Source organism: Macrobrachium nipponense, chromosome 11 (assembly GCF_015104395.2).
Source record: "Macrobrachium nipponense isolate FS-2020 chromosome 11, ASM1510439v2, whole genome shotgun sequence".
NCBI classification, from domain to species: domain Eukaryota; kingdom Metazoa; phylum Arthropoda; class Malacostraca; order Decapoda; family Palaemonidae; genus Macrobrachium; species Macrobrachium nipponense.
Genome location: NC_061087.1, coordinates 93,071,747 through 93,085,239, shown reverse-complemented (window position 1 = coordinate 93,085,239; position 13,493 = coordinate 93,071,747). Strand labels below are relative to the sequence as shown.

The 13,493-nt window shown below is 36.6% G+C and overlaps 1 protein-coding gene across 1 annotated transcript in view; it reads left to right on the top strand.

Moving 5' to 3' along the window:
• LOC135209406 (probable ATP-dependent DNA helicase HFM1) overlaps nucleotides 1-11,543 on the top strand; it is a 285,878-nt gene extending 274,335 nt beyond the window's left edge. The window contains exons 17-22 of the mRNA XM_064242100.1: nucleotides 5,247-5,338; nucleotides 6,668-6,808; nucleotides 6,961-9,702; nucleotides 10,329-10,399; nucleotides 10,498-10,568; nucleotides 11,092-11,543. Coding sequence (XP_064098170.1) covers nucleotides 5,247-5,338; nucleotides 6,668-6,808; nucleotides 6,961-9,702; nucleotides 10,329-10,399; nucleotides 10,498-10,540 — 3,089 coding nt within the window. The 3' untranslated portion in view covers nucleotides 10,541-10,568; nucleotides 11,092-11,543. The remainder of the gene's footprint in view (nucleotides 1-5,246; nucleotides 5,339-6,667; nucleotides 6,809-6,960; nucleotides 9,703-10,328; nucleotides 10,400-10,497; nucleotides 10,569-11,091) is intronic.
• The last annotated feature ends 1,950 nt before the right edge of the window (nucleotides 11,544-13,493 follow it).

The following is a 13,493-nucleotide window of genomic DNA, read 5'->3' as shown; positions in this document are numbered from 1 at the left end:
TCATGTTATCCTGTTTTCCAGAAAGATTATCCTCCGTAGGGGAGTAGTGCCATCAGTGCACCTCATGCGGTGGACTGTAGGGTTTGTTTAAGATTCTTTGCAGCGCCCCTTCGGACCTAGCTGCAACCCCTTTCATTCCCTTCACTATACCTCCGTTCATATTCTCTTTCTTCCATCTGACATTCCACCACCTTCTCCTAACAATTGTTGTAGCGCAAGTGCTTTGAGGTTTTCCTCTTGTTGCACCTTTCAAACCTTTTTACTGTCAATTTCATCGCTGAATAAGAATAACCTTTGGCCTAAATTCTATACTCTATTGTTCTTCTGTTCTAGAAATATAATGATTCCTAAGGCTGATGAAGCCCAAAGGCATTTCGGAATGAGTTGTTATTGAGTGCAGCTTTATAAAAAAAGAATAAAAAACTATAACAATATGAGTATCAGTTGAGTGACGTATAATTTTTATCCGTTTATTTTTTCGTTATCAAATGTATTTTAAGGAGGGCAGCTTGTCGTAGATGAGCCATTAGTCAAGTAGCCGAACTGTATTTACCTTAAAAAATGGCTCGCTGCTGATTTCATGTTAGGATAGTGCAACAGGTGTTTTTTAAGTGCCAAGGCATAGGGAAGTCTAATTCATCTTGTTGGACATTGTAAATGTGGATGGTTAGGCCGCCATGACAGTTTCCAAGATGGCCGCCGTCAGAATGTGTTTTATTCATACTGTAGGTTGTAATGGACAGAAATTTGTGATGTTTGTGACAATTACACCATATTTCAACTCGAGAAACATGTTTATGTACTTTATTTTTGTTTTGGACCACAAAAATTCGTATTATTGCCAGTTTTATGAGGAAAATGAAGAAAATGGGGTAAAAATGAAATGAGGGTAAATGATCTGAAAAATAGACTTAGCAGAACAATCACTAGGTGTATTGAAGGAAACATGGAAGGAACAAACAAACATTTCACAAATGCCAATTGACCAAAGCCAATGTGCTCGGGAGTCATTTTTTTGCCTCTTGATGCCACAAAAATAATGTCCTGGCAGATACTGAGAACTTTGTTTTTCATCTCTACCTCGTACTCGTCATCACCATCCATCTTGTCAGTGTTGTCACCGCCACAGAGGAGCTTTATGAGCATGTATAAACTCTCAGGAACAATTTTCTCTGCATTGTCTGTCGTAAGTCCACCTATTATGTCATGCCCTGAAGTGTGCTGAACATCACTGTGAATCTTCACAGCTACTCTAAATATCCAACTGCGAATCTCATCCTCATGATGACCCAGACTGTGCTGTTTGATGTCATCTTCAGAACTGGTTCCTTCTTCAGACAAGTCATCCAAAACCGTTCTCATGGCAACATCAGTGAAACCGGAGGGCACAATCATAAGGGGCTTCGTTACATCCAACGGCTGAACAAATGTAACCTTATCACTGCCGAAATAGAGTTCTACCCTCTGCTTGAAATTGTAGCCTTTGTACGCTCCAGCCTCTATTCCAAAATCTTTAGACGGAAGCTTACTGTAATGTTCCCAGACAGTCTTTAATGAGAACATGTGTCCTTTCTCCATCTCCTTCTCCAGTTCAGTCATTACATTTCTGAAGCTTATCATACTTTCTGCAGAAAGAGAGATAAAACTTTAGGTGATATTTTCCTTCAGCAGCCATCAATTCTGATACACCTGCAAACCTGCGGCGCAAGGTAGGATCAAATTGTGCCAAACTAAGCATCTTAGAAGATGTGTTCAAATTCCACATTTGTAAAGACACCTGGTTTTCCAACAATATCAGTTTGACAGAAAACACATTTTGACCAATCCATTGCGCTGTGGGCAGATCTGAGGGACTTTTGCTCATGTTGGGTTTCTGAGAAGGTTGATGTGCTTGGAGTTTGTTCTTTATCAGTGACAGATTTTGTCTGAACACGTGACTTAAGTTTGTCTAATGCCTTTTGGTGAGGAAAATCACTGTAACATGACCTGTGCCATTGAATGTGGTGAACATATTCAGATATAAAATACTTTCGAATTCTTGAAAATGCATTCACATATTTAGAGTCATTATATTTCTCTCTTTGTTTACAACATTCAGCTACAGTTTGCACTCCAGCAATTATAGTTTTCCGTTGAGATTCTGATTTCCTTGTTTTTGAACTGTCCTGGCAAATGAGGCATTTATCCCAGTGTACACTGTCTTCTTCTTCTCGACTCCTTGAGCCTCCTGTGAGAATTCTACTAGCAGCCTTCATTTTTTATTCCTAGAACACAAAAGAAATACACAGTTAGTATATATTTAGAACTATTTAAAACAGTGAATAGTAAAAGAGTATGTAAGGTTTTACTAGGCTCAGATGGCTATCCTGTGTCTTACGCTCAACAATTCCACAAATACAAATTGACACTACGACTTCACAAATCAGACTCCGTATATTCTCGTTTCAAAAGCGGTCATCAGGTACACGTGTCACGTGACCAACCAATGAATATATACAAAAATAACAAATAAAAATAAATAACAAAACTATAACATAAAACCCCACAACTCAAAAGCCATAGTTAGATTTGGTGAATAATAAAACGTTTAAATAAGATATCAAAATAAGAAATGACAGAATTTAACATACAGCTAAACATACAAACATACAATCAAACTACACCCAAATTCCAAGGTTATGTGTTACATCAAACGATCACCAAACACGGCGATGCACAGAGTTTGTAACAGGTCAACCACAGTCGAATCTGATTATTATTATTAGTAAACATAACACAGTTACCAACACACTAAAAATATCAAATACAATACAAAATTAAAGCAATTTAATCAATACGAGTTCACAACAAGTATAAGCTAGGTTTAAAAATCCATGCATTGCATTTTGTATATTAAGGGTTTTAATTCTTAGCAATGTGAATTAGGAACCCCTACAAATTTTGTCAAATATTGTTGAAAAATAACTTTTTTTTGGAGAATGTATACACCAAGGTTTATCTTAATGCCAGAATCAACTTATACACGATGAAAAACATATGAATTGACTCCAACATTGTATTGCAATTAGAAGCTGAAATATGACAAAAAGTTTAGAAATTGGTGGCCATTTTGAAAACTGTCATGGCGGCCATACTATCCATATCTATAATGTCCAACAAGCGGATTCATATTTATCTGTATCTGAACAATTTATTTAGACTTGTTGGACTATTCTAAAATGCAATCAGCAGGGTGTTGCACATTTTCTGACTTTGGCTTCCTGACTACATCAGTAGATGTCATTATACGTAATGCAGATATCTCCCATCGTTTGAGACTTTCTTGCGGTATATTTGCGTATTCACATGCAATAATGATTATATAGATATATATTGTATTTGGATAATATTTTATATATATATATATTAAACTATCTATATATATATATATATATATCTAAACTGATCACAAAAATTTGGAACGTGAATGGATATATGATGAAGGCATAAATCCACGAAGGAAAGTGAAATTTTGCATATATATATATATATATATATAATATATATATATATATATATATATATATATAATATATATATATAGTAGTGCATGTATTGTATGTGTGTATATACATATCACCGGCACTCGTGATGTATATGTATATTACTTTGGGAAGGAATCTTAAATATTGTGAGAAATGTTCTCATCCGGGTTGCTTCCTGAAGACGTAAATATTTATAGAAATCGTGCAAAAAGTTTGCTGGGATATTTCTACTGGCTACTTCCTGGTTATGTTATATTTTAGTATTAATATTCCTTTAATTTTCCTTGTTGGTGTTTCCAATTTTTTCTGTAGTTTCAGTGGAGATGTCAGGAAAACAATTAAGAGTAAGTGTTTCCCCACGAGTCATTTGACTCTATATGTTTAATTTGTTAAGTTCCGCATTCGTTGAGTGGATGAAGGAAAAGGTATAGAAAATAATCGCGTGGGAATCGCGCGCTGTTGATATTTCTTGATCTCTGCAAAGATTATCAATGAGAATTTTACCGTAAACGTTTTGAACTGTTGTATGTGTTATTAGAAACATTTCATTATTGGGATTGCATGGAAAACGAAAGATGTATGAAGATAAGTGAATGCAATCTCTAGACCTTGAGTGAATGGTTGTCAGATGCTGGGCATTCTATGACATAGGAAGAAGAAGAAGGAGAAACATTTGGGAAATTGAATTTTGAGCAAAATGTACCACAAATTGGTAATGCATGGGTATGGTTATAACTTTTAATGCTTTAGTAATGACTCTCTCTCTCTCTCTCTCTCTCTCTCTCTCTCTCTCTCTCTCTCTCTCTCTCTCTCTCTCTCTCTCTCTCTCTCTCTCTCTCTCTCTCTCTCTCTCATACAGAAAACAAGTGATACCTCTTGGAATTCGTGTGGAAAAAAACCCAATGTAGAAAAACTCCGCACGTTTTGTTCATTGCTCCTTGACAGCAATCTAATTTTGGCCCCTTTTCGTGAGTGGCTTTTTGGGGATACAACTTAGCTAAGGTCCCCTGAAAGAAAAGCAGTTCGAGTTGATTTGTTTAGAGAGAGAGAGAGAGAGAGAGAGAGAGAGAGAGAGAGAGAGAGAGAGAGAGAGAGAGAGAGAGAGAGAGATAAAGGCTGCTTGTGTCTGACACGTGTGTACCCCTTTACTGAGACTGTTAATAGTGAAGTCCATTACCATTGACAGTTTTTTTATGCATATTTCTGGCCATATTTCACAGTCCTGTAGTGGGGTAGTTGCCATCAGTGCACTTCACGTGGTTAAGTATTTCTTAGTTAAACCAGACCACCACTGAGCTGATGAACAGCTCTCCTAGGGCTGTAAGCCCGAAGGATTAGATATTATTACGTGGCTAGGAACCAATTTATTACCTAGCAACGGGACCAACAGCTTATTGTGGGACCCGAAGCACTTCGAGAAATGAATGTCTATCACCATAAATAACTGTAGGCATTACTTAAGGGTCTTTGCAGCGTCCCGTTTGCCCATTGCTTCAAACCCCTTTCATTCATTTTACTGTACCCCCGTTCATATTCTCTTCCATCTGAATTTCCACCGCCTCACAATTGTTTCGTGTGAAGTTGCGAGGTTTTCCTCCTGTTACACCTTTCAAACCTTTTAACTGTCAAATTCCATTTCAGCGCTGAATGACCTCATAGGCGCCAGCGCTTGGCCTTTGGCCTCAAATTTTATATTTTATCATTACCTTCATTCTTTCACAGGTACGACCAAAAGGACAACCCTCGAAGAAGGTAGACGCGCCTGTCTACATACTTGCAATAATAAGAGGACGTGCGCTCACATCTGCTGTAAGGTACACCGTCCTAGCGTCGTTGGCTGTTGTTGTAGTCTTGGTTGTTGTTGTAGTGTTGTGTTATTGTTGTTGCTGCTGTATGGCGAACCTCATCCTCTTTCCAACCATCCTGAATTTGATCCCATTCATCGGGTTACAGCAGACTAATCCTGGACTCTCTCCCTCCACACAGGAATGTCCCTCAATGTGGAACCCCCTAGACACCCCCCCCCCCCCCCCCCCCCCCCATCACACCCTGGTTTTTTATATACATGTAGACACCACTACTTCCTGCAGATTCTGTTTGAAGCTTTATCGTATTTTAATATGGCTTTGTAAATAAGGACTTGTATTGGTCGAGTACATTCACTTTTCCTGATATAGTAGCATGACGTATAATTTATACATATATATATATATATATGTATGTATGTATGTATGTATGTGCGTGCGTACGTGCAAGCACGCGAGTGCGCTTTCATTCATTCTTTCTGTTGGCTAGTAAGCATCATTTATTTCTTAGAATTTTTATTGTTTTCTTTAAGTGATGCCAAAAAAATATTCTCTCTCTCTCTCTCTCTCTCTCTCTCTCTCTCTCTCTCTCTCTCTCTCTCTCTCTCTCTCTCTCTCTCTCTCTCTCTCTCTCTCGTTAGCTTTTAAATTATTTTCAAGAGAAGTGTAAGTTTTTTATGGATTTCTTCTAATCTTTTTCAAAAGTTGTAAATTTTCCCCCTGTCTGAAATCTGACTTCGCCCTTGACTGTCAGTAGCACCATATCAGAATTCTTATGTTGTGCCATTCCATAATTTCAGTAATGTAATTCGAGGCTGTATTGGAATATGAGCTTAAATTTGTACTATACATAGTGTCACCATATATGTTCACCAGTCCGGAAATCAAGCTTATAAATTTTGATGGAAACATCATTTCATATTGTAAATTTGGGTCCATGTATCCCATTTTCACTGAAAGTGGGTATATTGTAGTTGCGTTGTTTTAATCAATTAGAATATAGTACGTGAAATGACCTACGAATTTAGATATTTCGATTTTCCATGACTGACAGGTTTCATTGCAAAACCGTAGGTACCTCTTTCCCAAAACTTTCTGGCAATGTGTGGAATTGTAAAACCCCCATAGTTCAAAGGCTGTTCATCTTTGAAGTGACATTCCAACTATTCTGCCATTATAGAATCTATGCGCTAGGCATTTCAAGTACAGGAATGTGTTTATTGTAGTACCTAGGACAACATATTTTGTGGGGCAAGTTTTGTCACTTGGCCATTTTTTGTCCGTAGTCATATGGGTATCAAGTGTAGAGCTTATTTTCTTGAAATTGTTTTATCATAGAGTGGTGTAACTGTCCAGGCCAGTTGTGGACCAGGAACTCGAAGTACCTCTGGCAACAGCAAGGGAAATGTACCCGTGTATGTTCAAGGTATTCGCCAAAAAGCTAGCCAGATGCAAGGTCCAGCTCCCAAAAAACTCAGGGTAAGATTTTGGGGACTTAAGTGCAATTTGTCTCACTAAATTCGATGCAAGATTATGCTTTACTTTGAATATTTTAAAATAAAAATGTTAAAAGAACATTATTTTATTGTTTATATTTAAAATGTTTCCATTGGTTGTCTTATTCATTACAGATGACAAGCAGTTCAGGAAATGTGCTGTCAAAGTTCCAGTTCACTCCAAGGGGTCCTATGTTAATGCCTAAACCCGCGCCACGGGTCGCTGAAAAGCAATTTTACAGTGGAACTAGTCAAACTTGTGTGTATAAGGAGAATTCAAGCGCCCACAAGCAGCCTGTGGTAGAGGGATTGTCCCATATGCCAGTGAATCCTGGAGGCAATGTGGAGGAATCCGTTGATAGTTTCCCTGATATGGAAGTTTTTAATGATTTAGAAGATGGAGATAACTATGAAGATGCTTTTAATGACTCTTTGGAGATGAGCGAAATTCCTGATATTCAAGATAAGGATGGCCCACATTCTTTCATTTCATCCAGTCTTTCACAGAAAAGTAGCATTAGTCAGAGTTCAGGAGTTGGAGTTCCTTCAGCAAACACTGTTAACAGTAACTTCTTCACAAAAGCAAGCACTCTTGGTACCACTTCAAAGCCATATCGGCAGCAGCAACAAAGAAAACAACAAAGACTGCAAGAGCAAAATCAACAAAAGTCTAAAATGAAAAGTTATAATGGTAATCAAACGAGGCAAGGAGGACAGTTATCTCTTGACAGATGGCTCCAAAATAGTCAGAATATTAAAGTGGGATCCCAAATATCCCCAGCAAAGGCTCAAGGTGCAGGTGAAGCACGTACGCCTCTTTTCTGTCATGTTCATTCTCTTACCAGAGGTCAAAACTCATTGAATACAAATGCAAATATAGCAACAAATCAAGGTGTTACTCAGTTTATGACTGGAAATAAAGAGATGCCAGTCTCTTCTGCACAAACATATGGAATCAGGACGAAGAAAACGATAACATTTGAAGTTCCATGTCAACAACAAACAAGTGTCTCAAACTCACAGACCTTGCAGATTCCTAAGGTGTTCAAACAAGGAAATATAGGTTTCCAAGCTTCTTGCCCTAGATTTGGTATACCTGCCACTCAAGATACTTTTTTATCCCAAAACAACTGTAATATACCTCTTAGTAACCCGAACTTGAAAGGCACTACTGAATCAGCTTCCACAAGCGGGGAGCATCTGGAAAAAGCATCTAAACCATTGTCTTCTAGTCCAAAATTTGGTTTTACTCAAATGGAAATGGCAAGAAACGCTACGATCACTGGAGCCAGCATTACGCAGACCACCTTTGTTGTACCACCAAGTACAAATAGCGTCTGCAATCCCTCAAACTTGAACTCACACAAATCTCAAAATGTTATTGATAATCTTCGCAAAACACAAGATCTTATTGACATGCTGAAAACTCAAACTGAAAACTTAGAAGCATTACAAAAATCTATTCATCTGGAATATGGAGGGTCTTCTGCAGAAACAAGGTCACAAAATTCTTCTGCAATAGTGCTGCCAGATCAAAACACTAAATGTAGTCTTGATGGAGTTAATCAGTTCATGAAAAAGAGTAGTGACAATAAATGGGAAAATCTCCAGTTCAGTAATAGAGAAGGAAAGAATACCTCTCAGTATTCTCAGCAGAGATCTTTGAATGCGAGCAATGAACCTGTTTCTTCTGAAGGCCAAAGGCAGAAGTCATATGGAGGTTTTATAGCAAACTTTGATAGAGGAAACCAGGTAACTTCAGGTGAACAAAAATTGAATTATTTACCTGCAAAACTTGGTCTCCATCATGATAAACCTGTTATGGGTGTTAAACCGATGATTACAAAAGACAGTCACATGCCTAGGAGTCAAGCAAGAGGCGCAAAAGATGTTTTCCCCCAGCTAACTAAACAATTTAAGTCATCTGAGCAATTAAGGGACCAATGTAAGCCTAGTGGCTCTGCACCAAAATACCCAGCTATGTTAAATGCTAGCTTCAGTGCCAACAATTTAAGTACTCCGGTGAAGGAAAAATTGAAGGCTGAATGGCGTGACCTTGAAATGTTCCAGTGGTGTCGTCAACAAGAAAAACGCTCACTTAGTAATCTGTACAATGAAGCTGTAACAACCAATTTGCCTGCTACAAGAGAGATAAAGCAAGAAATGGGCTGTGATTTCAATAATCAAAAACCTGATTTAGATTCCTTGTCTCAAGATCTGTTTGCTGACTCTCCGCAAGAACCCTTAGATAAGGAAAGCTCAGCTCAGCTTTATGAATCAGAACTCACTGCTCGTCAGGAAGCTTTTGCATACAGGCAGGGTTCATTATATGGTAGAGGTGAACCATCATCTCTTTCCTTAGAACCAGATCCATATTCACAACCTACTGGCCCTAGTCTATCATTTCATCATGCAAGGGAGAAGTTTTTAAGTAAACAAATGCAAAATAGTCACCCAGAAAAGCCTGTGTCTTTTGATACCTTGTCTGGTTCCCAGTTGCCTAGACCCCTAGCAGAAAAGCGCGAGTTTAAATCTCCATTCAAATACATGGGGGCAACACTGCCTTCCCAACACCAGCATGTATCCTCTCAGCTGTCAAGTCATCTCCCTCCCAGTAATGCCTCCCATCTCTCAAGCTTGGGAATTTCCAGTCTTCAGTCTCTTCACTCAGGCTCAAGCTCCCAAGCAGGAACTCAGAATCCAGGAGGTCTGATGTCTGGGACCCCGCGATTCCAGTTGACCTATGGGGATACTCAGACTGGTGTGGGAGTGACCAGCGTGGGTGGTTTCCAGCAGAATATAAACATCAATCTGTCCAATATCTTGCCTAGTGTTACTCCAGCTCATAGTAATGCCACTTCAGCTTTATCAGATGCAGTAAGTTTTAAGGTTTTATATCGTCACTTTTGAACTGACGGGCTAAGATTTTACTTATGGACAATATTAATTGCTCGTATTTTTTAAAAAACCAGAATAGTAAATGGAATTCCGTCACGTGATTGCAATTAGGCCTATGGTTTACTCGTCCTATTTACTCTTACCCTTAAAGTATCCTTTTTCATCTTATGTATTGTCTAACCAGTCCTGAGAATAGGTCATTTTAATGCTCTAAACCTGTTTTGCTTTTCGTTTTTGTTCGAGAATATTATTCTAACAATAATGCGTTTCAAGTTTCATAAATGTCATTCTGTGTTCTCTTAAATAAATTTCCAGGAAACTTTGAAGTTAAATGTCAAACTATAAAAAAGAAATAAGTGAGTACCATTGGGAAACCGAAAGAAAAAGCTTAATCCTGAAAGGAGAAGGACTTTTCCATGGGCCCAAATTCACGCATGTTTTTACATCTGGATTTTGCATTCATTTTGTTTCCTTCGACCTTTGCTCTCCTATATTTTCCTGTCACGGTTACAAATTTTATTATTTTTTTATAATTTACAAAAGGACAAGGTGTTTTTATTCTTTGTTTAACGTTTCTTATTCTTCCATTTTTGTATCCTTTCCAGACGCCAAGAATTGAACCTCTTCGTGGGATCTTGAAGAAAACTGCTAACACTGCTGAAACAAATTCTCATGAGTATGTTTTGCAGATTCTGTTGCCTTTTATTTTTTGTACAATTAATTCTTAAGCCTTGATATGTAAGTGAAACGATTATCGGTCCTTTTTTTTTTCAGTGCGTGGGAAAATCGTTCCGACATATTCGACGGCCTAATTTGATTTGAGCAGAATTTAGCAACAGTGGGAGGTAAGATAAAAACCAAAAATGATTTATTAATGAATTTTTTTATGGGTGGATGGGGAAGATATGCAAATTTTCTTTCGTGTAGGGTACTTTAGGTCAAAGTCACCCCCAACAAATACTTTATTATTATTATTATTAGTATTAGTATTATTATCCTTTTATAGAACCAACTGTGTATAGACCATTCGACCATTTGTTAAGCTGAATATTAACTTCATATCCTCTGAATATTTATCCTTATGAAAATTCTTATTTATATCTGTCACATACTCTGTTTTTTTATTTCTTTAATGAATTTTCATTTTGTGGCTCTTTATTCTTGTATAATTAGACTATACATACTTGTTTTATCTTTTTATTATTTCGTTTTAACTGAACATGTGCACTCATGAAGTGGTCAGTGTGTTTTCGAGTTGTGCCTTGTGCATCTGTGAGTCATTTAACTTATTGTGACAATATTTACCTTTGTTTGATTCGTCTGTGTGCAACTTTGGTTAAAAAGTGTTTTTTTTATTTCATTTTCCAGATTCAATACATGATCAAGAATTAACTCCTAGTTTTAGTATCGGTCAGAAGAAGTATAAAAAAATGAAGATTTTGTTAAGTATCTTTTGTTTGCACTTTGAAGTGGTCAGTATGTGACCATGAATAAATGACAAGTAGGATTGCTTACTTTATTTATTTTATATATTGTTGATTAAGAGGATTTTTATCTGTTATCAGTATTTATTTCGGGCTAAATGCCTTTAGTATTTATTTTTTTATTATATGTTTAGTATTTATTTTTATGTAGGGATTTGATTACTTTCTGATAAGGATTTTGCTCTTCTTTATTGACTAAGCTCTGATTTTCTCATTGTTCATATTTATTGATGTACTGCGGTAGATCTGACTTTGAATTTACACACACACACACACACACACACACACACACACACACACACACACACACACACACACATATATATATATATATATATATATATATATATATTAGTTTGCGAATTATGTAACCAAGTAGTCATAGAGACTTCGTATTTATTGGGCTCCATCATATATGTATCATCGGTTTTGGATGTGTGACCCAGTACGTTTGAATGGTGGTTAGTTATATATTTTTATTGACAATTGACATCAGTTAATCTTGTAGCTCTTAGAGAAACTAAGTTTTAGTTTCTTCTAGGTAAAATCATGACATTAAATTGAGCAATTCATGGTTTCATTCACTTGCATTCATTGTTCTGAAATATACATGTACATTTTCAGTATAGTTTTCAATGTTTTCCTAAACTACTTTTTTGAATATTTATGTTTGAGAGTGTATGAGTTGACATTTCATTAAAATAGAAGGAATTTGCTTCTTTTATTGTGGATTTGTAACTATAGCTAGCTTCTGTACATTACACAAAGACAGAATTTCTTGCAAAGTTCTGTTTAGTGCAGTTATACGGCTGTGGGTGTTGACAGTGGTTTGATTAGTGTATGTTAAGAAAAATAGCGTGGAAGCTTGGCCATTATCCTTTTTACGTAGAGCGTGCCTCAAAATGCACAACCCTTCATGACTAAGCTGCACTTTATATTGTTAGACTGGCTACTTTAAATGAATTAATTGCAAGTTATATCTCTCTCCCGGTCTTTTTTACTATAGCTGTTGAGGAGGATGACTTAGATTTAGAAGTTTAAAAAGTAGTAGCGACAAGTTTTCAATTACTTTCCGACCATCGGCTGTTATATAAGTACCTTATGTCCTTGAGTATACAAAGGAAAACAGTTTAGTAAGTCTTTGAATAGGAAAGTATTCCAGTTAGCCTCCATAGGATGAAGTTAGAAACTGTAGTACAGTATAAAGGAATGATATGCTAGATTCCGTGGGATAAGATCACAGCCATCTTGAATTCAAGATGGCGGTGATAAGATACAGTGAGCTGGTTTGTTTGTGTTTGTTGAATAAAAAAATAACAAGAAGCAGAAAATGAACCTAAGATACTTTAATTAAGGATACACAGTTGTGTGAAGTCACTAAATGCCAATGCATTAAAAAATGAAGTATTTTAGTTCATAAAAAAACTAAATCTCTTACCATAAAATAGGGACAAAAGAAGAAAAGCTTGACAGTTTCTCTTTACTTGTGCCGTTAAAATCGCATAAAGGATCAGGGTGGAAGATTACTTGAAATATAATTGATTTCATTGCATAAATAGTCCCCACTGATTCTGTAAAAAGGAAAACTAAACCAGTCATGATAACAAGAGACAAAACAATCGCTGGTCAAAAATAGAAGGATGAATTTGTCCTTGTAAAGTATGAGACGAGAAAATGACACAAACCTCTCAATTTACAACTAATCAAACTCAGTTCATTCCATTGTTAAGGTTTCTGAGACAGATAATATTATGGATAGATTATCGTATTTAGGGAATTAGGGTGAGAAAAGGTTAGGCAATACTTGAGATTCTAAGATATTATAATCCGTGGTAAGGATAGCCGTAACTTATCTTTTATTATTAATATTTTGGCTAGCATGTGCATGAAGGAAAGGGAACGAATCGCTTTTTTATCTCTGATTAATGTTTTAGCTAACATGAGGTTGAAATAATGGGGAGAAATAGCTTATTTAAATTCTGATTAATGTTTAGAATAACATTAGCACGAGAGAAGGGGAATGAATTGCACATTTGACTTTGATGAATATTTTAACTAACTCTACCATGAGAAAAGGAAACGAATCATTATTTGACATCTCTTAAGTAGACAAAGCATTCAGAAAACTTATCATTATCGAAGGACTGTATTTTGTGGCTGTTGATATTAAGGAAAATTATAGATTTAAACGGGATATTACAGTCACTACGAGGAGAATTCCTAAAAGGAGAATTAAAAATATTTCAGTGGAGCTGTGCTTAATGTGGTCAGTGTTACTGCATTACT